Genomic DNA, 24,326 nt, shown 5'->3' with positions numbered 1-24,326 from the left:
TATTTGTTACAATTTGACATTATTATTATGCCAAAAATCTCAGTACTGTAATGTGAAAAAAGTGATAAATTATTCAATGTTAATATTACAATTATACAATTAAAACTAATAATATTATTTAATTATATATATTTTAGGGATGCATTAACTGTGCAGTTTTTAAGCTATTATTTAAATAATAACAATAAAAAACATTATAATTACTATATTAATTTGATCTAATGTGAATAAGAGCTTAATTTTCTTTATGCAAAATATAATTTCTTTTGGTATTCTGTTGGTTTTACATTTATGTGAAATTTGACCTGGACATGTTTTTACGATTTCGCTTTCATGCTTATTCAGGCAAACAAGATTTATAATACTGGCCATAATATTGGCTATCAGAAATCACAAATGTAATTATAAATATTTGTAATCCCTGTGAGCTATAAAATAAAAAAATGACTGCAAATTCAGAGCTATTTTGCTGAGTGATCATATGGTTATCGAGTGAGAACAAGAGGGAAAATTCTGAATCACAGGACACCCCCACAGAGTTACTGTATTCATTAAGAACAATCAAGTCTCTAACGACTAAATTAATTGCATAATCTATTATTTCGCTCCCTCGACACGGCGAAGGCTGAAGTTAACAGGCTGATGGGGATGACGCGCTCCTCGAAGGGGATAATACGGGAAGCGAGCGGAATTAATTGGGTTTGATTAAGAGAGGTTTTCAATGGGACGCGGCTCTTTTCGCATGACATAATTAGAGGTCACGGAGAATGGGTGGGAGGTGGTGGGGTGGATTTGAGAGCTGGCGCCAGTGTTCTTCTCATCAGTGGACGTGAAAAGGGTGTTTTGTCATCCTTTGTAAATATGTGGAGTGCTGATGATTAGTAGGACAGTTGGAAATGAATCATTTAGAGACATAATAATAACAACCTATATGGGTGATTCTTCAATTAGGGCACTTTTTCTGACCCCTAAAGGTGACAAAATATACAATAGCTATGAAACTTTTGATTGTGTAGCTACTGAATCTTGAAATGTTGAAATTGGCAAGGATGTAAACGTGTGTTCAGATCAGAAATTGCATTTTTTCATAAGAACTTTGAACTGTGAAGAAAAGTTGAACTCGGTATGTTTAGTAAATGTCAGGTTGGGGCAAATTGTCACACGTGCTTAATATGTGATAATATAATTTATTAATTTTAACAAAATTCGTTTGTTTTTAATTTATATGCATTAATTTAATGCATTCCAATTTCTGTTGGGCAAAACTTCCTGCTTTTTTCATGATGTTGTGTTTCATAATTGTTTTACTCCAGATAAATATTCTCTGGTGTAAAAAGTGTTACAGGTCTCACTTTAACATCTTTTTCACTTACACAAACACATCTGGGTGAATCAATCAGCAGTGGCGTCATGTCTATAATCTAGTAATCTGTAATCTGCATGAGAGAAAGGCTAGATACGCCTGGAAACACACGCTACTAAAAACACAATATATGCCGCCTTCATTCATAACCAGATTATATGTGAAATCATCCTAAAAGTGAAGACTGTCAACTGTTGATAAAGTGACCTAGTTGTGTAAAGCCACCCGCGGTTCACCACAATGAGCACCTTGATTAACTTCAGAATTAATAAAATAACTAATATTTTATCTAACATCAGCAGATACAATATTTTACCAATCATACTGCTGCGTAATACATGTTGAGATATTTTCGCACATGCTCAATTGCTCATCAATAGTGTTTTTGAATAATGTGTGGCATATGGATTTTCGAAGGCTAAACATCTTCAGAAAGCAAATTGGCCAAAAGAAAAGGGTAGTATCCGAGCAGTAAATTAAGATTACTTACAAACCAGTTCACTAGTTGTCACCTACAAAATCCAGTCAGCATCAAACCGTTAAAAACTCGTTGTAAGTAACGGCCTCCCGACGGCAGGCGACGCTGTGACGTCACGGCTCTTCTGAACGCCACCACTGCGCATGCGCCGGAGGAAGTGCTCAGGATTCGGTTTCCCGTGGCTTCATCATGAGCTAAAACACAACAAACTCATGCCGATATAATGGTCGCACCGGTTTAAAAACGATTTATTTTTGTTTCGCGTCTCAGCGTCATAAGGTATACATGAATTCCTGGTCTTATGCTAACGTGTAATCGTGAGAAAGATGGATATTTCCACGCCACCAGAAGGTAACAGTGCGCTCGCGCGCGTGAGTGAGAGAACTACATCGCGAGCGCGAATGAGCTGATATTATTATCATCAAAACGACACTAATAAACACACACTTGACACATAAAATTAGCATTTACCTCCTGGTTAGTTTATGTTGACTGACTTGTGGAGGTAGGATGACAAATGAAGTAGCTAAATCGTCTGGCGTGTTTTCATTGAGTTATTTTGTACATAAAGATTTTACAGTAACGTTAGACGACCAACGATTCCAGTGAAAATACCATATAGTTACTACAGTAAAACCGTGGACGCTCGGTATTAGCATTTGCTGTCGTCTTAAAAAGATATGATAAAAAAAGAGTGAAAATGTCTTACACTGTTGGAAAGAGATCATATGTTTTTAATTTTAAAATAATTATTGAAATAACTCGCCATGTTAATTAAAATAATGTTATAAAATATTATATTTAAAAAGTAATTGTATATATATATATATATATATATATATACATATATATATATATATATATACATTATTATAATTATTATTTTTACATTATTTTGTATAGCCTATTGTGTCTTATCGTTTTTCTTCTGATTTTTTTCCCATCAGATCAGGAGTTGCGAAATGTCATTGACAAACTGGCCCAGTTTGTGGCCCGAAATGGACCAGAGTTTGAGAAGATGACCATGGAGAAGCAGAAGGACAACCCCAAGTTCTCGTTTCTGTTCGGAGGGGAATATTTCGGCTACTACAAATACAAACTGGCCATCGAACAGCAGCAGCGTACGCATCGCGTTTATGTTTACTAACCAGTGTTATTTTAGGAGTAGTAATATACCATCACCCATATTTTAAAAATGGCTTTTGTTTTCATTTGTCATTTTAATTTTGTCTATATTTTGATTAACAATCGTTTTAAATTTAACGACAGCTACCAACACTGGACATTTGTGATGGAAATGTACAGCTAGATTTGCCTGTTTAACAGCTATATTGTGTTTATAAATACATATTCGTCTTTAAGGTGTGCTTCTCTCCTTTATAGATTCTTCCAGTCATGATGATGAATATAATATGGAAGGTATTTATTAGACCGATGATCAGAAATGTTTCATTTTGCCTGGTATTCATGGAGTTCTTCTGCATCATCAGTGCTTGACATGTTTTTTTAAATATATTTCATTTGTTAAATTGTTATGGCTTACGTTTTCTCAGTCATACTTTAACCTGTATATTAATGAGTTGAAACAGCTGTGAAACACTTTTGGCGGCATTTGCCAAGCATTGCTGTTACTGTTTCTCATATATAGGGATTTTACCGTTATGCACGTAACTTTCCATATGATGATTTTTGTTTAATATTCAGTAAAAATCTTAATTCACACATAGCTTGTAAGAAAGCCGCAAGCAATTTTTCTCTTTGGGTTCTTGGTTTCTTCTTTGGTTTCTTCTTTGGTTTCTTCTTTGGTTTCTTCTTTGGTTTCTTTGGAGTCGATTTAGTAGCCTACCTCATACCCCCATGCTTTCCTTGGCTTAAAAAGTTTTCGCCTTCCCGTTTGTTCGAGTTTTTCATGCGACTATCTCCAGACATGGAAAAATCAGAGCCAGCATGAGTGATTGTCTGCATGTTTCTCTGATCTGAATGGCTTTGCGCTGGAAACGCCCATTCAAAAGAGAGTCACTCTCCTTTTAGCAGCGCTTCCCAGTGTTTGGACGTGCTGGCAGGCGAGAGGTTTGTCACGGCGTACAGTAGGAGTCATGTTTTTTGTGTGTCTGTGTGTTCTTGTGATTCGCAGTGCTCTGTAATCCTCCGGGTAAAGAGGTGTCTGACGTTCCTCCGTCGATGACGATGCTCGCGCCCCCGCCGATCCCTCCGACGACACCGTCTGTGGAGGAGCTCGTCCAGCAGAGCCAGTGGAACCTGCAGCAACAGGAGCAACACCTGCTCAGCCTCAGACAGGTACGCGCTATACATGAGAAAACACACACACACACAGATATTAGAGACGCACCGATACTCAATTTCTCCACCGATACTGATTATTCAGAACGATATCTGCCGATAACGATAGTTTGATTTTCTTAAAGGCCCCCTGAAATCAAAATGTAATTTTTTTTTAGCTTTTAGTTTGAATATGTTAGCCTAAAGGTCCTTTCACACTGGATGCGATTTTGACGCACGAATAATTCGCGCGATGGTTTTATTTTTTGATAAAAAATTTCGTGCTGTGGCGAAAAAACAACTTTTTTTACTTTTGCGGCGGCAGAAAAGGCTTCAGCCAATCACATACTACAAGGACAATGATTTGAAAGACAATGTGTGGCGTAGCATTGCCAACCAATTCGGTTATCACGACTGTGAGTATGTTGTGTGATAGTTTTAGTCGTTGTTTAGTCCTGTGCTGTGTAGGCTAGCAGGCTAAACTACATTCGGGATAGAAAGCTAACACTATTATCGTCAAAGATAGAGACAGAGACCGTGTTTATTTTGAACATGTAACAAAATGTAGTGAGACTATTTAGGGCTGTTTTTAGTATACTATACATTCTTTGTGTGATGTCTACAGTTTCTAGTCGAATGATTTTAACTTGTTACATGTAATGTGTAGTGACATTACAAAACGCACTGTGTTTAGTTGAAGACGCAAAAAAACTGGAAAAACCTCCGGGAGACCTGTGTGAGGAAAAGGAGAGAGGAAAAGGAAACTAAAAGTGGACATTGACATTAGCATACTCCCCTTCAGACTCGTCTTCACTGGATGATGATGATGATGAAGTGTCCATGTTTTCTCAGCTGTCGGCACGAAAGTTTTGGAATGTTGAAGCTTTGAACGTCACAGAAGTCGCAAATTCGTGTCGCGACTGATGTGAATGGTTTTGATGCGAACTATTCGCACGCAAAATATTCTCTTATTCGTCTCGCTTTTTCGTTAAGCGTACAGTGTGAAAGGGCCTTAACACCGTGTCCTAACCAGACGCGACGTCTGGCTGGAACAACAACAGAAAGTATGAAAATCTCAGGTACTGTTTATGTGCTTTTATTTAATGTTAAAAGCGTCTGTGTGACTTTGAATATAATTTTTGTGTGTTTTATAGCCGTACTGAAAGCAACTCGCCTCAGATCTTCAAAATAAATAAAAGTGAACAAAAAACATTCAAACTGTCAACTCATTGTGTATTCTATCACAACGATTGTTTTGGTTACTCAGTATGTATTTGTAATAATGTTAAAATGGTGTAATATTCATGAATTTGATTATGTTCTTATCCATTTCGTTGCGAGTGCCGGGAACTTGCCGAGAGAGCCCGTCCACGCGCTCTTCTGATTGGCTAGGATTTTTATTGCGTCCCATAGTCGCGTCGCGCCTGGTGTGGACAGACAATTAACTTATCGCTGGAATCTTATCGCGTCTGGTTAGGACACGGTGTTAAGGTTATGAATAAGCTGGTGTGTTCAAAAACTGATATGACGCAGCGCCTGAAAATAGTCGACCCTATAGTCTACCGAGCTGGGGACTATTTTCAGGCGCTGCCTGATATCATTACGCCTGCTGGACTCATGGTACGGCAGCAAAGTTTCTTGATTATTGCGCAGGAATGAGAGTATAGTTCTAGCCATATCAGCCTAGAAAATCACAACTTTTCATTTTCCGTCGGTCTTAGTACACGATGTAACTACAGAAGAGTCAAGTTTTAAATAGGAAAAATATCGAAACTCTTTGGTCATTTTTTGAGAGAGATGCTAATGGTCTTGTCCGATTCAATGATCTATGCTAAGCTATGCTAAAAGTGGTACCGCCAGACCCGGAGTTCGGCCGAATGGATTCGAAAACGGTAAAACTCAGGCTCATTTTACAACTCCCCCAGAGTTAAACAGCTATTTCCAAAAAAAGTGGAGTATCCCTTTAAGGTTATGAATAAGCTGGTGTGTTCAGAAACAATGACAAAATTTGCATTGTTTTCACAGATTTGCATTTTTAAAAGTTAACGTTTTCAGGTTGTCGTGTAAATGAACGGGCAAAACGCATAAAAAGTTTTCTGTGTATAATGGGAAAACCAGTGTTGTGTAAACGGCCCCTGAGTGTGTGTTTGGGCTTTTAGGAGCAGGTCACGGCCGCCATCTCTCTGGCGATGGAGCAACAGACGCAGAAGCTGGTGGTGGAGACGCAGCTGGACATGAACGAGTTGGACAACCTCCTTCAGCCAATCATAGACACCTGCACGAAAGACGCCATCTCGGTACGTGCCCAAAACCTCACGCCTCGCCAATTACACTCATATTGTTTTGAATGGGGAAAAGCGTAACGCTCAATATAGCCGAATAAATCCCGCCTTCTAAATAAGAGCCAATCAACAAATTGGTAAAGTCATCGCATCACTGAAAGCTGCCGTTAGAAGCTCCGGTTGCTATAGAAACAGTCAGCGCATTAGCTTGATCCAACCTGAAAAATGTCATTTTCTGTCATGATTTGAGCGTTTAGAAACAACATGTATGAGACAATTGTTGTCAGATTTCATTGGTGATTTCAAATATGAAATTTAATCGTAAGCGTGGTGAACAGTTTTGGAGAATTTTGTTTCCCCATTCAAAGAGATAGTACTTGCGTTTCAAAGATGGCCGCTGATTGAAATGACTTGTTTTAAAGGGACTTTGGCCTCGCTCGCCACTGATCTGTCTGTCAGATGAGTTATTTGTGGGTTATTTCTCTCTCAGGCTGGAAAGAACTGGATGTTTGGTAACGCCAAGACCCCGCAGCACTGCGAACTGATGTCGTCACATCTCCGAAACCGCATCACTGCGGACGACGCGCACTTCGAGCTCCGCCTGCACCTCATCTATCTCACCAACGACGTCCTGCATCACTGGTGAGACGCACAACTGTGTTATGTGACATTACAATGCATTTTAATAGGATCAAAAGCTATGTTTCCATTCCAAACTTGCAAAGTTAACTTGTGTGCAAAATCGTAATGTTATCAATAGGGATGCTCAATATATCGGCCACCATATTGGTATCTACGGTGTTCATGTTATCGTTATCGGTAAAAAAAATGTGGCCGATATATTAAATACGATAAATAATGGATTATTTCCTTCAGCTGAGACTCTTCAGATGCGCAACTGTTCAACATGATGGTTATGAATTGCTTGAAATATGATTGGAATCACTTCAGAAAAGGAAACTATAGGCTAGTTAAGTGCAACACAAGGCTTTCATATAAGCTATATAAAATTATAATGAGAACATCACTATTATTGTGTTCTTGGGACATGGATTTTAATGAGGAGACTTTTGTTTTTGTAATCAGGCTCTCAAAAATAATATAAAAACTTTAGATTTATCGGCCAATATATCGGTTATCGGCTTACAAACGTAAAGAATTATCAATATCGGGCAAAATGTTCATATCTGTGCTTCCCTATTTATCATAAAACTTTCCGTCCCATGTGTTCAGGAGAACAGAATCATCACTGGCGCAAAATATCCTCAATCATAAACAAGTTGCGTCTCGAAACGCAATAAACGCTGTCATGTTCTACGACACGTGATTTCTTATCAAATTTAAAAAAAGTGGTGTTATATTCAGTTTTCGCATTAGGAAAGCATAAAAATGGAGTGTAGCTGAGCTGTACTTGCCAGTCCAAGTGTGTTTTGTTGGTGAAAACTCTTTGATTTCTCCGCAGTCAGAGGAAGAATCAGAAGGATCTTTTGGCGGCTCTGCAGAAGGTCGTGGTTCCCATTTACTGCACCAGTTTCCTGGCGGTGGAGGAAGACAAGCAGCAGAAGATCACACGGGTACGGTCACCTCAGCTTTAAACCCTCCTGTTTGTTCTCAGATATCAGCAGAAAGTCATGTGATGCATTTATTTATTGGCTGTGAGTGTCAGTGGTGCATTGACTTGGATGTGATGGTGTAAGATGGTGTGAGTGTGACTTCTGACGAAAAGCTTCTGCTTTTAGCTGCTGCAGCTCTGGGAGAAGAACGGCTACTTTGACGACGTCACTATTCAGCAGCTCCAGAGTCCTGCTTTGGGCCTCGGACAGTATCAGGTACACACACACACGCACACACACACACTGACATCATTCAGAGACTGGTAGAGGTCGCTTTGCTAAATTCAAGCAGGTCTATTTTCATTTTCATTTTAGTTAAGTCTTTAGTAATTTTGGTATGTTTTTTTTTTTTTCAGTTTTTTTTTTAAATGGTTTTTATTGTTATTTTGAATCAGTTGTTGTTTCTATATTTTCTCTTTTTTTTTTTTTTTTTTTTTTTTTGTAATTTTCCTTTTTTTTTGTTATAGTTTTTTAATGTCTATGTAGGTTTTATTGATATTTTGAATCAAGTTATATTCCTTACAATTTTAATTTAATTTTGTTGTTTTTGTCATTTTTAATTGTTTTGTATGTCTATATTTTGTATATATATATATTTTAATTTTAGTAAGTTTTAGTAATTTTTTTAATTTATTTTTAATAGTTTAAGTATGTCTATATAGTTTATTGATAGTTTTAAAAAGCTTTTGTTTTTATATTTTCTGTTTTTATTTTAATTTTAGTAAAAGTTTCTTTCATTTTGAATAATAATTTAAAATATGTCTGTAGTTTTTGATATTTTGAATCAAGTTTAAATGATTAATATCATTTTATTTCAGTTTTAGTTATTTCAGTACATCAAGTTAAAGTAAATGGAAATAAGAAATGAGTGAATTTTTTTTTAAAATAATTTTAAGTTATATATTTCATTTCAGTTAAAGTTTACTTAATTTCAAGCTATGAAGAAGTTTTGATGATGGTTTCAGTCCGCTTTATAATAACCCTGCCAGTCACAGATGGCGTGTTGAGGATGTGTTTCTCACGCCGTCTCTGTTGTGTCTCCTCAGGCGTCGCTCATCACGGAGTACGCTCAGGTGGTGCAGCCCATCCAGGTGGCCTTCCAGCAGCAGATCCAGGCGCTGAAGACCCAGCACGAGGAGTTCGTGAGCAATCTCAAGCAGCAGCAGACGGTGGCGGTGGCGGCAGCAGCGGCGGCGGTGGGTCAGCTGACTCCTGTGGACCCTGAAGTCAAGAGCCAAGCGCCCATGAGCTCTCAGCCTGGTAAACACATACTTCACGTCATCGCAAACAGATGCGGTCGCTTATGAAACACTGTTTTTTTTTCTGAAGAAATGAACACTTTACTCTGCAAGGATGCATTAAATCAATCAAAAGTGACAGTAAAGACATTTAAAATGCTGCAAAAGATTTCCCTTTCAAATAAATGCTGTTATTTTGAACTGAGAAAAATATAGGCTATATCTCGGTTTCCACAAAAATGTGAAGCAGCATAACCGTTTTCAACATTGATAATAATCATAAATAATCAGCAGCAAATCAGCATATTATAATGATGGGGGGGGGATTTGCTCTGATGACATTCCTGTTTTTTTATTATTATTTTTTTATTTATTAAAACAGAACATAGTAATGATCAAAGATTATAAGGGGAAAAAAAGGGACGAAATGTAAATTATCAGAGAAATGAGAGAAGATGAAAAAGAAAATTGAGAAAAATAGAGAATTAATAGGTACATAAATTGCAAAAGAATATATATATATATATGTATATAAAAAATAAAAGACAAGGTGGTATTGGGTCAGATATTCCTGACTTGTTATAGTCGAAGTCATTTGTGATGTCATACTTGCGTTCATTTTGCCATTCCGAATATGATGTGCCATTCCCGGCCTCTCACATCATTCCGGACTTTACTTGTGATGGCGTCATTCTTTTTATGATGTCATCGTTTACTTGCTATGACATCATGCTGGACATAATTCTTGTCTTTTTGACTTGATATCATTCCTAAATCACTGTGATGAATTGTGAATAATAAAACGGATAGTTCCAGTCCGTGATTCTGATTGGTTGAGCAGTGTTCGAAGCCGTTGTAAATTACTCAACACACACACACACACACCTGTGACCGCATTACATTAGTGTTACTGCACAACTGCCGTTTGTGACTCTTTGTTGCTGCATGTGTTGCTTAGCAACCTTTTTGGAACTACATTGCTTGGCGGAGGAATAAATGTGTTATATCGTTATATTTTTTTGTTGCTGGTGTTTATTTTATGAATAAAATAAATATTAAAATGAATATTTTTATGGAGTAACTGTTTTATTAAAGCAACAAGCCCCTTGAAGCCGTGTTTTACAGTGGATTTAGATTGCGCCTAACAATGGCCCTTAGCTGTTCTAAATTCACTGTAAATCACGGCTTCAAGGGGCTTGTTGCTTTTTTTATGATCATTCTTGACTTGCTGTGATGTGATTTTGATTATTTGTCATGTCATTCTTTCTCCTAATATCATCAGGAGAACTGAAGCCTGCGTTGGCCGGTCCTCCGCCCGCTGATTACGAAGGCGCTCAGAACCGACCCTCGGACTCGAACCCCTCAGCGTCACCTGACATGCCTTCCTCTAAATCAGGCTGGTTCGAGTCGCAGCACAACATGCCGTCGTGGAACCCGCAGCAGCCTGTGAGTCACACAAACTCTATAAAATAATTATTAGAATATAAACTATATAGCAAAATCTCCAACTATAGACGCGCTTTATATTATCGTCATGCTGCAAATCTATAAGAATTAATAGTCAAACTAACATTTACTTGGACACCTTCAACATTTCTCACATTATCACAGTTTATTCGCTATAGTTTAGAAAACGGTAATAAAATATGACAAGAACTCAGTTGATATTTGACTGGTTTTGTCCGTCCTTCTGTTATAGACTGTCTCACACATGAATTATGTTGAATATCTGTCAGCTGTTAAATTTAACTACACAATTAGATAATACCAGTTTAGCTCAACCAATCACCAAGCAATGCTTCATTTTGTTCAGTCTGTGTGTAAAAAGAGCATTAGCAATTAAAGAAAACACACTTCAGCAGAACATGATCAGGTCAAAGTGTCTGAATCATTTCTGGTCCCATATTTGTATAAATGTTACTGGTAGTCACTGTATGAAGAATTTTTGGGTATAATATGTCACAGTTTACTTTATTTTGCTCTCCTCACTTACATAGATGAACTATAGTGTCCTGCACACACTAGTAAAAAAATATAAAAAATGATATCTGAGGCCAGTTGCATAAACATAGCCATTAAGCTAAGCCTCTGTCTTAAGGCGAGACACTACAGGGGAATAGGGTACATTTTTAAAATAATAGATATCACCATGAAACTTCCTCAGTTGATTACTTACACAAGTATTTAAAAAAATGTATTACAAGTTTTAGAAATTTGTATGTTTAATTATGCAAATTAGGCATTATCTCATTAAATATGCACGATTTTACTGCTAAGTGTATAACTGGAGAGTTTGGTGTACACTGGTGCTACATAGGCTGAGATGTTTGTACTGGAGAACGACAAAAAACTCATTTTGAGAAAACGGCAGTTAAAGATTTAAATAGCTCTAAACGAGATTTCGTCGTTAGCTTTAAATCCCCCTTTGGACATTCACGATTGTTTACTGATAGAAAGGAAATGCCCATATTTGGGTTACATAGCGTTGTGCAGGAGACTCAGAGCTTTACAACGATACCGGTCATGACAGACTTCAGTAAACAGACGGATCTCGGTGTGTCGCGTTGGAATGCTTCTTGGTAAATTCGGGAGAAACTTACTGCCGCAAGTAAACAAAATGTAATAAAATAAACATCTTAATGTATTTTTTCAACGTTTTCTATATAGCAGCTTGAAAGAACACATACTGAAGGAGTAAACTAGCCCAAAATCTCAAAACTGACCACTGCATGAAAAATCTGTGTCTCGCCTTAAGAAGTAGTATGACCAACTAGGAGTTCGTCAGGGCTTATCAGTCTTACATTTCATTATCAAATTAGACTTATCTACGTTTTTATGTAACTGACAAAAAAATATGTCTGAATAATTTTTGGTTTGACTGTATATGCAATGTCTCCGCCTCCAGAAATGAAATTCATCCGTAAATTTCAAACAGACTTTTATTGCTTAAAGGTGAAGAACCAACTTTATTCACGTTTTGTAAGATTCCTCTCTCTGTTAAACATTTTATTGGACTGTCCTGGACTTTATACAAGTAGAATGCTCTTTTATGAAGTTATATCACTTAAGGACTTATTTAGTAAGATTATGCCTGAAAAGGTTTTGGATTTTCTATCATATGTTAATAACAACATTTTTTTGAATAATATGACGACTTGTTGGCTTGGTTTTATTGTATTTATATGATATCTTTATTTTTGTAATTTAATGTTTGCCATGAAAATTGCCTTAGAAGCTGACATGGCATTAAATAAAACTATCTATCTATCTATCTCCAGCCGCCATTCGACCCCACTCAAGTCCCGCCCCCCTGCCCGCCCTGGAACAGCCACGAGGGCATGTGGAACGAGCAGCGGGACCCCAACTGGAGCGGCCCTCGGGACGGGGGCCCCGGAGGCCCCTGGAGTGGCCAGAACGAGCCCCCGCCCTCCTGGAGCGGCCAGTTCGAGCAGCCGCCGTGGAGCAACCAGCCGGACCAGCCGCCGCCGTGGGGTCAGAGAGAGCCTCCCTTCCGCATGCAGCGTCCGCCACATTTCCGCGGGCCGTTCCCCCCCCACCAGCAGCCGCCGCCGTTCAACCAGCCGCCACCGCCGCCGCACAACTTCGGCCGCTTCCCGCCGCGCTTCATGCAGGAGGAGTTTCCCCCCCGACATCACTTTGAGCGGCCGCCGTATCCGCCACACCGGTTCGACTACCCGCAGGCGGACTTCCCAGGAGGTGAGACTCAACTCTGTTTACACTCGATTATAGGGGTGTAACGGTAATCACGGTTCAGTACGTACTAGGGCCATACTGAATTGTCTGCTATGCCCACTAGAGGGTGCAAGCGAGCGCAATAAGCAAATATAAACCAAATCAAGCATCGCATCTTTTATTGAAATTAAATGACTTTTTAAAGTGCATTAACTTTTGAAACAATTGTTGTTTAGTAAAATATAATTTCCACGCCAATATAAAATCCACCGGCGATTTCAAAGCGTGTTTTTGAGACTGTCTTTGGTTCACTGCAGTTTTAAGGAGAAAATACTCAGCAATGCTGTCGACTTACGAATTTACACATGGTTTGTCTTATAACACATTAAAAACAAGCACCGCATAGACATATTAACAACATTAAAAGCTGGATTTTCACCACAGGGGGACTTTGTGTCCTTAACTTTTCATGCGAGTCTTTGCTTAGTTACACCTTGTAATGTTTTCCTCATATCAGAGATCGGGCCGCCTCCCCATCACCACCCGAACCAGAGGATTCCCCCTCCAGGAATGTCGGATCCTCCTCCGTGGGGCGGAAACCAGCATCCTGAATTCGGACCGCCGCCTCACGGCTTTAACGGCCAGGCGCCACACATGCGACGGCAGACCCCGGCTCACGTCAGTCAGGACGACCCCAGCCTGGTCCCCAACGTGCCCTACTTCGACCTGCCGGCGGGACTCATGGCGCCGCTTGTTAAGGTTATTTCACATTTAACGCCAGATTGGAAAGTTCCAGTTAGTTCTTGTCCTAAACACAAATCTTTTTTTTTTTATCAACATATTATTATAGGTTTCAGCTGTGTCAGAAACATAGGCCTACACAGATTCAATTAACTATTTACAAAACAGGTGCCATGAAATTAACCAGATTTCTTTCTCTTTAATAATAGCTTGAAGATCACGATTATAAGCCTCTGGACCCCAAAGACATCCGTCTGCCGCCTCCGATGCCCCCTAGTGACCGTCTGCTGGCCGCAGTGGAGGCGTTTTACAGCCCGCCGTCCCACGACCGGCCCAGGAACAGGTGACGTAGACACAAACGCTGTGGTTTGGTTGTTTTCATTTATTATTTCAATTAAATTGACATGAAAACGATACATTTTTCCAGTGAGGGTTGGGAACAGAATGGCCTGTACGAGTTCTTCCGGGCCAAAATGAGAGCAAGGCGGAAAAAGGATCAAGACAAACGCAACAGGTGGGGAATAAATGAACTGGTTCAGTGTATTATGTGCATATACCAGTGTTATCGCTGACAAAACAAAAAATTTGTTAATTGAAATAAAACTGAAATATGAATATTTGATGGAAAACCTTTAAATAAAGAAATTTTTTATTAAAATTTGAACTGAAATAAAATAAGTTTGAGTTGAAGTACTAAAATTACTAAGACTAAAACTGAGATCAATAAAAGCTAAATATAAAATAAATAATTACAAGCACACAACAATGTTACTAAAATTCAAAAGAAAGCTGGAAATATAAAAATGAATATATTATGTATATATATATATTATGTTATGTAATATAAATGTATACTAAAAAAAAAAATTTATATAAAAAAATTAAATATAAACAAAAAAAAAAGTAAAACCTAATCTAAAATAAAAAAATATTAAATATTTTAAATTGTGAATAAATGCAATATGTGAATAAAATGACTCAAAACTAAACCTGAAATAAACATGTATAAAAACTAAATATTAATGGAAAAAAGTCAGTAAAACTAAATTAAAATGCTGAAAATATATAAAAAAATCTGATTCAAAATGTTAATAAATGCTATAATAGTAGACAAGAATTACTAAAACTGAAATAAAACTAAACATAAATATTAAAAAACCTTATAAAAATTACAAAACTAATATTCAATTGATATGAAAACTGAAAATATATAAATAAAACCTAAATCAAAATATTTAGACTGTAATGGTGCACTATAATAATATAATCAAACTTGATAAAAATCACAAAACAACAATATTAGTCAAACTAATATTGAATTGAAATGGAAAAATAAAACCTAAATAAAAATATTAATAAATACTTTAATAGTATGTAAATAATTCTACAATAATACTGTGATTCAGATGTGACCTATACAAAAGTGATTCCCATTGTTTCCTCACTGGTTTCCTTTCATGTGATGATGTTTTTTTTGTGGCAGCACCCGAGGGAGTCCCACGTCCCGCAGTCGGTCACACAGCCGAGGACGATCCACCTCGCGCTCCAGCTCCAGGTCTTCCAAATCCTCTCGCTCCAGATCTCGATCCAGATCCCGCTCCCGTTCTCGCTCCTACTCCAGATCTCGTTCCGGGTATTGTGAAAATATCTGCTTTTACATATAAACTTATAAACTTTTTACAGTTACAGAAAGTTGTTAACACTGTTTTTAAAACGTTCTCCTGTAGGAGCAGGAGTCGCTCCAGATCCAGGTCCCGAAGTCGCTCCCGATCCAGATCTCGCTCCAGGTCACGATCTCCAGACAAGCGTCGCCAGCCCGAGAAATCCCGCAGTCCGACACCACCGTAAGTGGATCTACTTTTGTCACCCAAATCCAGTTCGCATTTGAAAATTGGTTATTGAATTTGAATTCGCATTTTAATTGTATCAACTTCTTTCGCAGTTAATTTGGTATCGTTTATTACTGTGAGGAATTTATTTAATTTCATTCATTATTGGCTGTAATTAGGTTTTTGGTTTTTACTTAAAGGGTTATTTCACCGCTGGAATGATGAATGTGTATTTAAATTGGGTCATTTATGTAGTTGAAATGTGAAATTATTCTAAACTGAGAAAAGCCAGAAAATGAATTTTTGGCTCATGTGGATAAAAGACAACAACTCCCAGAATGCACTTGCTTCGCTGCCCTAAAAGCCACTCCCAAGCCACGCCTACCGGTTACAGAGGGCAGTATCGGAAGAAATGATACAACTAGGCTACTAGTCGACTCGAAATTGAAAAGACGCTGTTTTATCATGAGATTCCCCTATGGGCGGGTTGAAGACATGCGGAACAAGCTCCTCCTATTGGCTGTAGTCTCTCGCCTCTGGACAAAAGAGCCTCCGATGATGACACTAAATGACGATTTTTGCGTCATCTGAGGTTTTTTTCCAGACACACAATATAGAAATCTCTCGTCTCGGACATGAGGGAGGGAAGCACGGTCACTCGAAAATACTACCGGGTTTCTACTGATACAAAGCTTAATGCTAATCCGTGAAGTGTCCCTTTAATTCAGAAAGCCTAATAAATTTAAACCTTAGTCAAAATATATTAAAGTCCCACTGTAGTCAATTTTATCCCTTAAAACTCATCTTTGATCACCAAAATTACATATTTAAATGTTTTTTTCCTCTTCATAACTTAAAATAGCTTGGATGTAACTCGACACCCTCGCCTCATTTAGTACAAAAAGGTTCTATGAATATGCAAATGAGCCCCGCCTCCACTCACTCAGCTCAGAGATCCACTGGTTGATCTGATTGGTTACAAGGTAGTTTGTGACGTCAGAAACACCAGCGATTTCAAAGTGTGTTTTTGAGACTGTCTTTGGTTCACTGCAGTTTTAAGGAGAAAATACTCAGCGATGGTGTCGACTTATGAATTTACACATGGTTTGTCTTATTAAAAACACCACATAGACACATAAACAACATTAAAATCTGGATTTTCACCACAGGGGGACTTCAAGAAAAATTACAGAGCAGATTACGTGTTTTCTAAATCTAATCCCATCCAGATTTTAAAATATATGATATGATGCTGCTTCACATTTATTTTGAACATTTTGAATTTTTAACTGGTGGCGATTGAATGATTATCCCTATCATCCCATCTATTATAAAAAGAAAATGTATTTAAATTAAATGCATAAATTGATACAAAATTAAATTAAATGAATCCAGTTAAAATATTGATTTAGCATGCCATTGACGTGAAACCCCGTCTCTCCGCAGCTCCACATCTGGGTTGGGTTCAGCTCCCGCCGCGATCCCCGTCGACCTCAGGCTGGGTGAAGAAAACAAGGGCCATCAGATGCTCATGAAGATGGGTAAGTGATCCAGAAGACTGTGTGTGAACCGATGCCTCCACTGATGCGGCGCTGAATGTTGTCCCGTTCGTCCTGCAGGCTGGAGCGGATCAGGAGGTCTTGGTGTTAAAGAACAGGGCATTCAAGATCCCATTAAAGGAGGAGACATCCGGGACAAGTGGGACCAGTATAAAGGAGTGGGAGTCGCGCTGGACGACCCGTACGTGAACTACAGGAGGAACAAAAGCTACAATTTTGTCGCAAGGATGAAAGCAAGAGAAAAAGGTATTTGTGTTTTTAAGATAGAGGGTTAAAAAGCGGTCCTGTTATGATGTTTTCCATCTTCATCTTTCTTTAGTGTGTAATGTTGCTGTTTGAGTTCTTCTCTATATCAGTGTCAGTGTTTCTGAACTCCTGAAATGCCTCCATTGTAGTCTCGAGTTTCTTCCGGGAACGAACACGTCACAATATTCCTCATTTAAATAATTAATGCGCAGAATAAAGGGGCGGGGCCCGGTTGAGTTAGTTAGTAGTGTGTTGAAACTGGCGGTTATGGTAAGGGGCGGGACATTTCCCCGAAACGCTCGAAGTGCTCGACCAATCACAACACTGATCCAGCCAACCAATCAGAGCACAGTGTGTTTTTCAGAAAGAGGGGCTTCATAGAGACAGAGTGTTACTGACAGACTGGGAAGAGAGGAGCCGCAACAAAGGAGAATATGAGGAAAATAATCAACATTCAAGCAGGAAAACCTGTTCTAATTAAAAATACAAAATCAAGACTTTGGAAAAAGGTCATAACAGGTCCCCTATTACAATAGCCAAGTCAAGCATTACTATTATTGATGCTGATTCTTAGGGTTAGGGGTTTGATCAAACCATTAACCTTAAATATTAAACTTTGCACACTTATATATTTTATATTTCTGACCAAATATGACTGTGTTTGTGTTTCGTCCTCAGTAAGCAGAGACCCACAGGAGCCCTCCAGCACAGAGTGATCACCGTCACACGTGGTCTGTTTTTTTTTTTTACTGTAGATGTCAAAGCTGTTCTCCACATTTGTTTGGATGTTTTCTCTCACCCTCAGTTCATTTCTGTAGTAAAATGTATCAAAGCTTCATATTGTAACTCATGGAAATGTCAGCATCATCACAACCCTTTCGTTTGATTAATCTGAGACTGTGTACAAGCAAAATAAAGACATTTTAAAAAAGGCACAGTGTTTATGTAAGCATTTAAGTTGTGTATGAACTCTTATGTCTTGATAAATGTGAAGCACGATGAACAGGTAGTAAAAAAAAGCTGTTTTATTTAGGCACATGGTATTGCATTTACAATGATTGAAAAGTTGTGGCTGTTTACGATTTATGGACGATGCATCCAAAACGTTGATCTGTTTATTTACATGTAATGATAGTCCTGCATTTCCTGTAGAACTTCTTCTAGAGCATCTTCAATACTTAGTTTGGGCGGCCTGTGAGCGCGGATGAACTACAGGAAGAATAAAGAAATTCCTGTTAGCAAACATGAAAGATATTACGATAGAAACATTTAAGGAATATATATATATATACTGTATATATATATATATATATATATATATATATATATATATTAGGAATGCACGATATATCGGCCACCGTATCGGCCAATGTGTGTTCATTTTTATCGTTATCGGCCTGATAAGAAAATTTGGCTGATGTATTAAAGCCGATAGATAATGGATTATTTCCTTCAGCTGAGACACTTCAGATGCGCAACTGTTCAACATGATGGTTTTAAATTTCTTGAAATATGATTGGAATCACTTCAAAAAAGGAAAATACAGTTCAGTGTAACATGTGCAGCGCAAGTCTGTCATATGTACATAAAATTATGATGAGAACACTATAATTGTGTGTTGGGTGAGACTTTTGTATTCGTAATCAGGCTCTCAAAAATTATATACAAATTTTTATTTATCGGCCAATATATCGGTTATCGGGTTTCAAATCTAAAGAATTATCGGTATCGGCCAAAATTTTCATATCGGTGCATCCCTTATATGTGTGTATATGTATGTGTGTGTATATACTGTATATATTATACTCCTAAATGTCTTCTAACAGTGTGCACCCGTCTTAAGTGATTGCCAGGGTAGATGTCAGGCATATTTAATTTGATGAACTTTTAATAAAGATGTATATTATCTGTGTTTTATAGGCTAAATGATACTTCTATCCATCACCGTCTTATTTTCATTCCTTGTCAAATGAAATTGAGGATTTGTCATTGCAGTCAAATGCGTTCTTACCTCTTTAGTATCTTGTAGTGTGGTGTATTTGTAGTCAGCCGTCCCCAGGGACTCGTGCACTGATTTGTAATGGCGTCTGGTGGAGTCGATGAACGATCTTGTGAGGGCCAACTGCTGTCGCAACATGTCGTTGAGTGCAATAATGGCAGGATTATATGCCGTCACACCTGTTAGCATGGGAGATAATGAGCTATATGAACTCCTGTACAAGAAAAAGGTATACTCACTCAGTACCTGAAATGTTCTCATTCTTAACAATAACCACTTGAGATGTTCATGTTTTTTTAGTTTGTTTATAAGGGTATATTCACATCATACACTCACTCTCTATGGCTTCAGCGCTGACTGTGTGACTGGCTATTGGAGTCGGGTCCACGTACGTCATGCCCAGAGACGGACCAACGGCAGCCATGCCTGGAAAATGGGCAACATAAACAGGTGGATCTCACAAAATCACTTTTATAATGGAAATTTGGGATTAAAATGTCATGAAAATAGTCACAATGCAAAAACTATTCTTTTTAGGGCCTGAGCACTAATGGTGTTTATTTTCTTTTGATTTTGATATTAAATATGGCCTAAACATGTTCTTGACAGGTTTTGTGGGATTCACCACATACATTTCTCTCAGAACAAGAACAAAAGTGGTCCAAGGCTTTTTCATTCATATGGATTAGTTATATGATATCTTCATGAACTTTTTAAAGTGTCTAAAGTTTCTGTTGCAAAGCTGTCTATGGAGCTCTCAGATTTTCATTTTGGGGAGAACTAACCCTTTTGGCATTTCATAAAGTGTTTTTTCAGACTAGTGGAAAGAAAACATCCAAAATACACTTTTAACGGTATCTTTTAGAGCACTTGATCTATGTGTGTAGGTTTCAATTACAGTATCTTGAAAGGCCGATTTCTCAAAATTAGTTTTTTTCTCCTATTCTAAGTCAGAAATCTCCACTTTGGAGGTTTATAAATAGGGTTTGTTCATATATAATTTTCCTGATTTTATACAACATTTTATACCAAAAAAAAAGGTGATTTTACTGTAGACAGTATTTTCTGGAGTGATAAATAGAGATATCCTGAATCCCCTCTGTAGGCACGTTTCCATTACAGATTTGCGCAAAACTTTTGCGATTTTCATTTTATTTTATTTTATAAATGTCGACAAAAAAACACGTTTGATGACGGCGTTTCCATTAACCGATGTTACGCGACTAAAACTTCATTTTTTCCTCTCGCAATAAGTAAAATCATTCCAAAACCATGGCAACGGATGTTGGTAGGTTTATGTACTATATCTAGCCATTATTATTAATCGAAGGAGACGTATGTGTGTTTTCCAATCATTAATGGTAAGGAACAACCCTTATTATACTTGTGGGCGGCACATATGATGTTTCTGGGTGTTTCTCCCTCATTTCTGCTTCGAGGTCTTGATTGTGGCATTTATTTGAGGTTTAGAATCAATTATTCCTGTAATTCTTCTGTCTTATATGAATTTAATAAAGAACTCTGTCTCGTATTCTGTCCAAACACACCGCGTCATCTACGTCAGCTGACCTGTAAATGCGCTAAAACTGTTTCCATTGCAGTTTTGCGAAATATTTATTTTTCGAATTGCCTGAAAAAAACCCCTTATGCGAGCGGAAAAACTTTTTTGCGATAAATGGGAGTTTTTGCGAAATTGACGTGTTTCCATTGGGCGTATTTTCAATTTGCACAATTTGAAAGGTAATGTAAACACAGATAGAAAAAATCTTTGACTAATACAAAAAAAAATGTAAACAAGAACTTTGAACCTGACTTTAACCAAATGTTCAGATTTTTGTTCCAAACTTTTATGCAAATTAGTGTATATTTAAATCGATAACACCTCATTTGCATATTTAAACATAACATTTCAGAAAAAGCAAAAAAAAATTGTGATTATTAATGCAATCAATTAACGGGATAATGGTGATATAAGTTAATTTTATTTATCCTATTCACCTGGGATGTTCAGCCCTATTCACCACCTTAAGTTCGAAATATGACTTGGACGTGTTATTGAGTTTATTTTTCTAAGATTCGCCCACATACGTGTCCTAAAAACAAGAACAAAAGTGGCCCTCAGCTATAACCCTGAGGGACGCCCCAAAGTAACTGCTCAAATAACCGATTACAGAAACCTACCAGAAGACCACGTGTAGGCAAATCCATCCATCTGCGTCTGTACCGCAACCTCCTTTACGTGACGGTCAGGGCTGGGGCCGTGGGTTACAGTCGCATTGGACGAGCTAGACCTCGAGGAAGAGTCTGAGTGGCGACTGGATGACGGTGATGATTGTGATAAGGTACGATCATCATCATTGTCGTCAATCTGGGATTTGTACGAGCTGTACTGGAGCTCGCTGACCAATGAGGCATCTTTAGCTTCATCTGTGAGACGTTCTGAGATCTCACTGGCACTTGATGGCGTCTCTGATGGGATCTCGCTCTCAAAATCACTTTCGTAGGCTGCCGAGGCTTCTTCCGGTGTGGGTGGAGAAGCGAGCTTTGAGATGTTGGATGACTTCTTGTTCTTCTCTTCCTTTCTGGCTTTTGTTTCTTTCTGTGATTTAAAAATATATATTTTCTTTAAATTTGAAAACATAAATTAAAAGAGTCCCCCTATGGTGAAAATCAAGCTTTTAATGTTGTTTATATGTATATGTGGTGTTTTTAATATGCTTTAAGACAAACCATGTGCACATTTATAAGTCGACACCATTGCTGAGTATTTTCTCCTTAAAACTGCAGTGAATCAAAAACGCGGTTTGAAATCGCTGGCGTTTCTGACGTCATAAAGTGACGTGGGGGCAGGGCTCATTTGCATATTCATTGAACCGCGTATACTACATGAGACAATTGTGTTGAGTTACATTCAAGCTATTTATATATTAATATATATATATTTTGGTGATCAAAGATGAGTTTAAAGGGATAAAATCATTAACTACAGGGGGATTTAAAAAAAATGCATGTTAGACATTCAACAAACCTTTTCTTGTGATTCTTGTGTGGCAAAAGGTATAGGGGCAAGATCATCCAGTGTCATTACATTGATTTTGAAATCTGGGTAAAAAGAAATTTGTTGAGAATAAAATTTTTGGGCATACAATTCTATTAAAGAATAGTTTAGATGATTGCAAGACGTTAAATCGACAGGTGTTTTACCATCCATTACTGCACTCCTCTCACTCAGAGTGTCATCTGAGTCTACAGGAAAGAGATCATCCAAAGACCGGATCTCACTGTGATCAGATTCAGAGGACACAGACCGTTCAGTGAACCGGATCATGCGCGACTCAGGCCTGCTGGGGGAAGGAGAAAGACTTCTATGGTGGAGAACTCTGTGTCTTTCAGGGGTTGGCGAAGATTCACTGCTCTTCTTGTATAACTGGAGAAAGAGAAAAGCAGAAAGATGTTTGGAAGGACATGATGGTGAGTAAAATGTGTGGTCAACTAACACTTTAACTGGGTCAATACCTTTTTAACTGGTTGAGGACTCGTCTTCCTCGCTGCATTTAGCAAGGAACTCTCTGATAGGCTAAAAGAATCTCCTAGAAGTTTTCGCATGTCCTGTTCGTCGCTGTCTAAACTGACTCTCCTGACTTTATATTCATTTAGACCAATGGTTCTCTCAGGAACCCTTTCCTCTTGAGGTGCGGACAGCGGTTTCTTCAGAAAGCGAGTCCCCGTCATGCTCAGATCGCTGCTGGACTGGACAGATAAACGTGTCTCCTGTGGTTCTGAGAGGTGTGTATGGTCACTGGGCCCGTCACCTTTGCTTTTCTGGTTTAGCGCTAGTCTACTCAAAGCCGTGCTTTGTGAACTACGTTGAGGAATGAACTTAAATTCATCCATTTCTGCAGAAGTTCCACTAGGAGCGGACGACTGTCTGTCTTCTGTGGCATTTTTAGAGGTCTTCTTCAGAAATCGACTCCCGCCACCTATAACGAAACTCTTCGCAAGGTCCTGGTTTTCCCTCGGTGATGGTGGGATGTCACTGAGGTCATGGGTCTGTCTGGTCAGTGACATCAATTTTGCAGAGTTTTCCTGAACAAACAAGAACATTTCATGCTGGGACGTATTATAACATTAACACACCGGAAACAATGTAAAAAAAGCAGTCAAAAACAGGCAATTTATCCTGAGGTTCAATTCCACCCTGCAGAGGATCTTCACTTATCCCAATGATAGTGTTTCTTTCTCAGATCTATCAATATTATGCTCCATTATTGCCCTAACCTGTATTATGGCAATATTAAACAGAAATACGTATATCACTGCATTATTAGCAAACTTAAGAAAAGCATCATTACCTACAACATTTATGGTAAAACAATGACTTATTATCTAATCGCATATTGGTTAACGTTATAATACTGCTGAAAAGGGGTAACGTTAGTAAGTTATTATTCTTTGAGAAAGTTTACCAAGATTTTTTTCCCAACAACACAAAACAAAGTAAAATAAAGTTTAATTTCTCTAGAGCAGCTGTGTGTATAATAATGAACACTAACCACATCTCGTTTGTCCGCTGATATCGCGGTGTTTGAGATTCTCCTCCCCGAGAGATGAGCTTTAGCCCGATCCAGAGCTGAACTCCTCAGTCCTCCACGACTCCCCATCTCGACTAGTTAGTAGGTTCACCTAAAATGCAACCAGAACGCCTGGTCTCCCTCAAAACCAAGCAAACGGAGCTCTCGTAAAGGCATTATAAATCGCTCTAAAGTGTGCAGTACGCCGAAAGGTAGTGTACTAACATGTTTACAACGGAACCTTTCCTCGATGAGAACGTGACGCTAGAGCTTGCTCACCATGACAACGTCGCGAGCGTTCTGACGTCACCGGAAACGTCTGAGAATCTGTTGGTTCCTGTTTTTAAAAACATTAGAAAATGATTTTGACTCGATGTAAATGCGTTTTATACCGAACCATCTGCTAATACCAATTGAGATATGAAGAAAATCAT

At 38.2% G+C, this 24,326-nt stretch overlaps 2 protein-coding genes across 8 annotated transcripts; one reads left to right on the top strand and one right to left on the bottom strand.

Moving 5' to 3' along the window:
- The first annotated feature begins 1,932 nt into the window (after positions 1 to 1,932).
- cherp (calcium homeostasis endoplasmic reticulum protein) lies at positions 1,933 to 18,257 on the top strand. 7 transcript variants are annotated; one of them, XM_084416832.1, is made up of 19 exons: positions 1,933 to 2,192; positions 2,789 to 2,962; positions 3,225 to 3,260; positions 3,976 to 4,139; positions 6,281 to 6,418; positions 6,894 to 7,045; positions 7,866 to 7,977; positions 8,143 to 8,232; positions 9,063 to 9,276; positions 10,537 to 10,700; positions 12,533 to 12,971; positions 13,465 to 13,706; positions 13,898 to 14,031; positions 14,116 to 14,202; positions 15,172 to 15,321; positions 15,416 to 15,532; positions 16,964 to 17,058; positions 17,137 to 17,322; positions 18,001 to 18,257. In XM_084416832.1, the coding sequence occupies exons 1-19, from the start codon at positions 2,168 to 2,170 to the stop codon at positions 18,036 to 18,038; spliced, it is 2,757 nt and encodes a 918-aa protein (XP_084272958.1). In that variant the 5' UTR covers positions 1,933 to 2,167; the 3' UTR covers positions 18,039 to 18,257. The 7 variants fall into 7 exon arrangements, with proteins under 7 accessions (XP_084272958.1, XP_084272959.1, XP_084272963.1 ...); XM_084416833.1 differs by having other exon boundaries at positions 1,978 to 2,192; positions 8,152 to 8,232; XM_084416836.1 differs by having other exon boundaries at positions 1,983 to 2,120.
- Positions 18,258 to 18,332: 75 nt separating this feature from the next.
- cUnh19orf44 (chromosome Un C19orf44 homolog) lies at positions 18,333 to 24,213 on the bottom strand. Its single transcript, XM_084416839.1, has 8 exons — positions 23,875 to 24,213; positions 22,838 to 23,407; positions 22,526 to 22,748; positions 22,350 to 22,423; positions 21,503 to 21,920; positions 19,658 to 19,747; positions 19,334 to 19,500; positions 18,333 to 18,531 (listed from the first exon to the last, which is right to left on the bottom strand). Exons 1-8 carry the CDS (start codon positions 23,980 to 23,982, stop codon positions 18,442 to 18,444), a joined length of 1,740 nt encoding a protein of 579 aa, XP_084272965.1. The 5' UTR covers positions 23,983 to 24,213; the 3' UTR covers positions 18,333 to 18,441.
- Positions 24,214 to 24,326: the final 113 nt, after the last annotated feature.

The sequence above is a fragment of the Rutilus rutilus genome (genome assembly GCF_951802725.1).
Source record: "Rutilus rutilus genome assembly, chromosome: 8".
NCBI classification, from domain to species: Eukaryota; Metazoa; Chordata; class Actinopteri; order Cypriniformes; family Leuciscidae; genus Rutilus; species Rutilus rutilus.
Note: the sequence above shows the minus strand (reverse complement) of the source record. Positions and strands in the feature narration are given on the sequence as shown.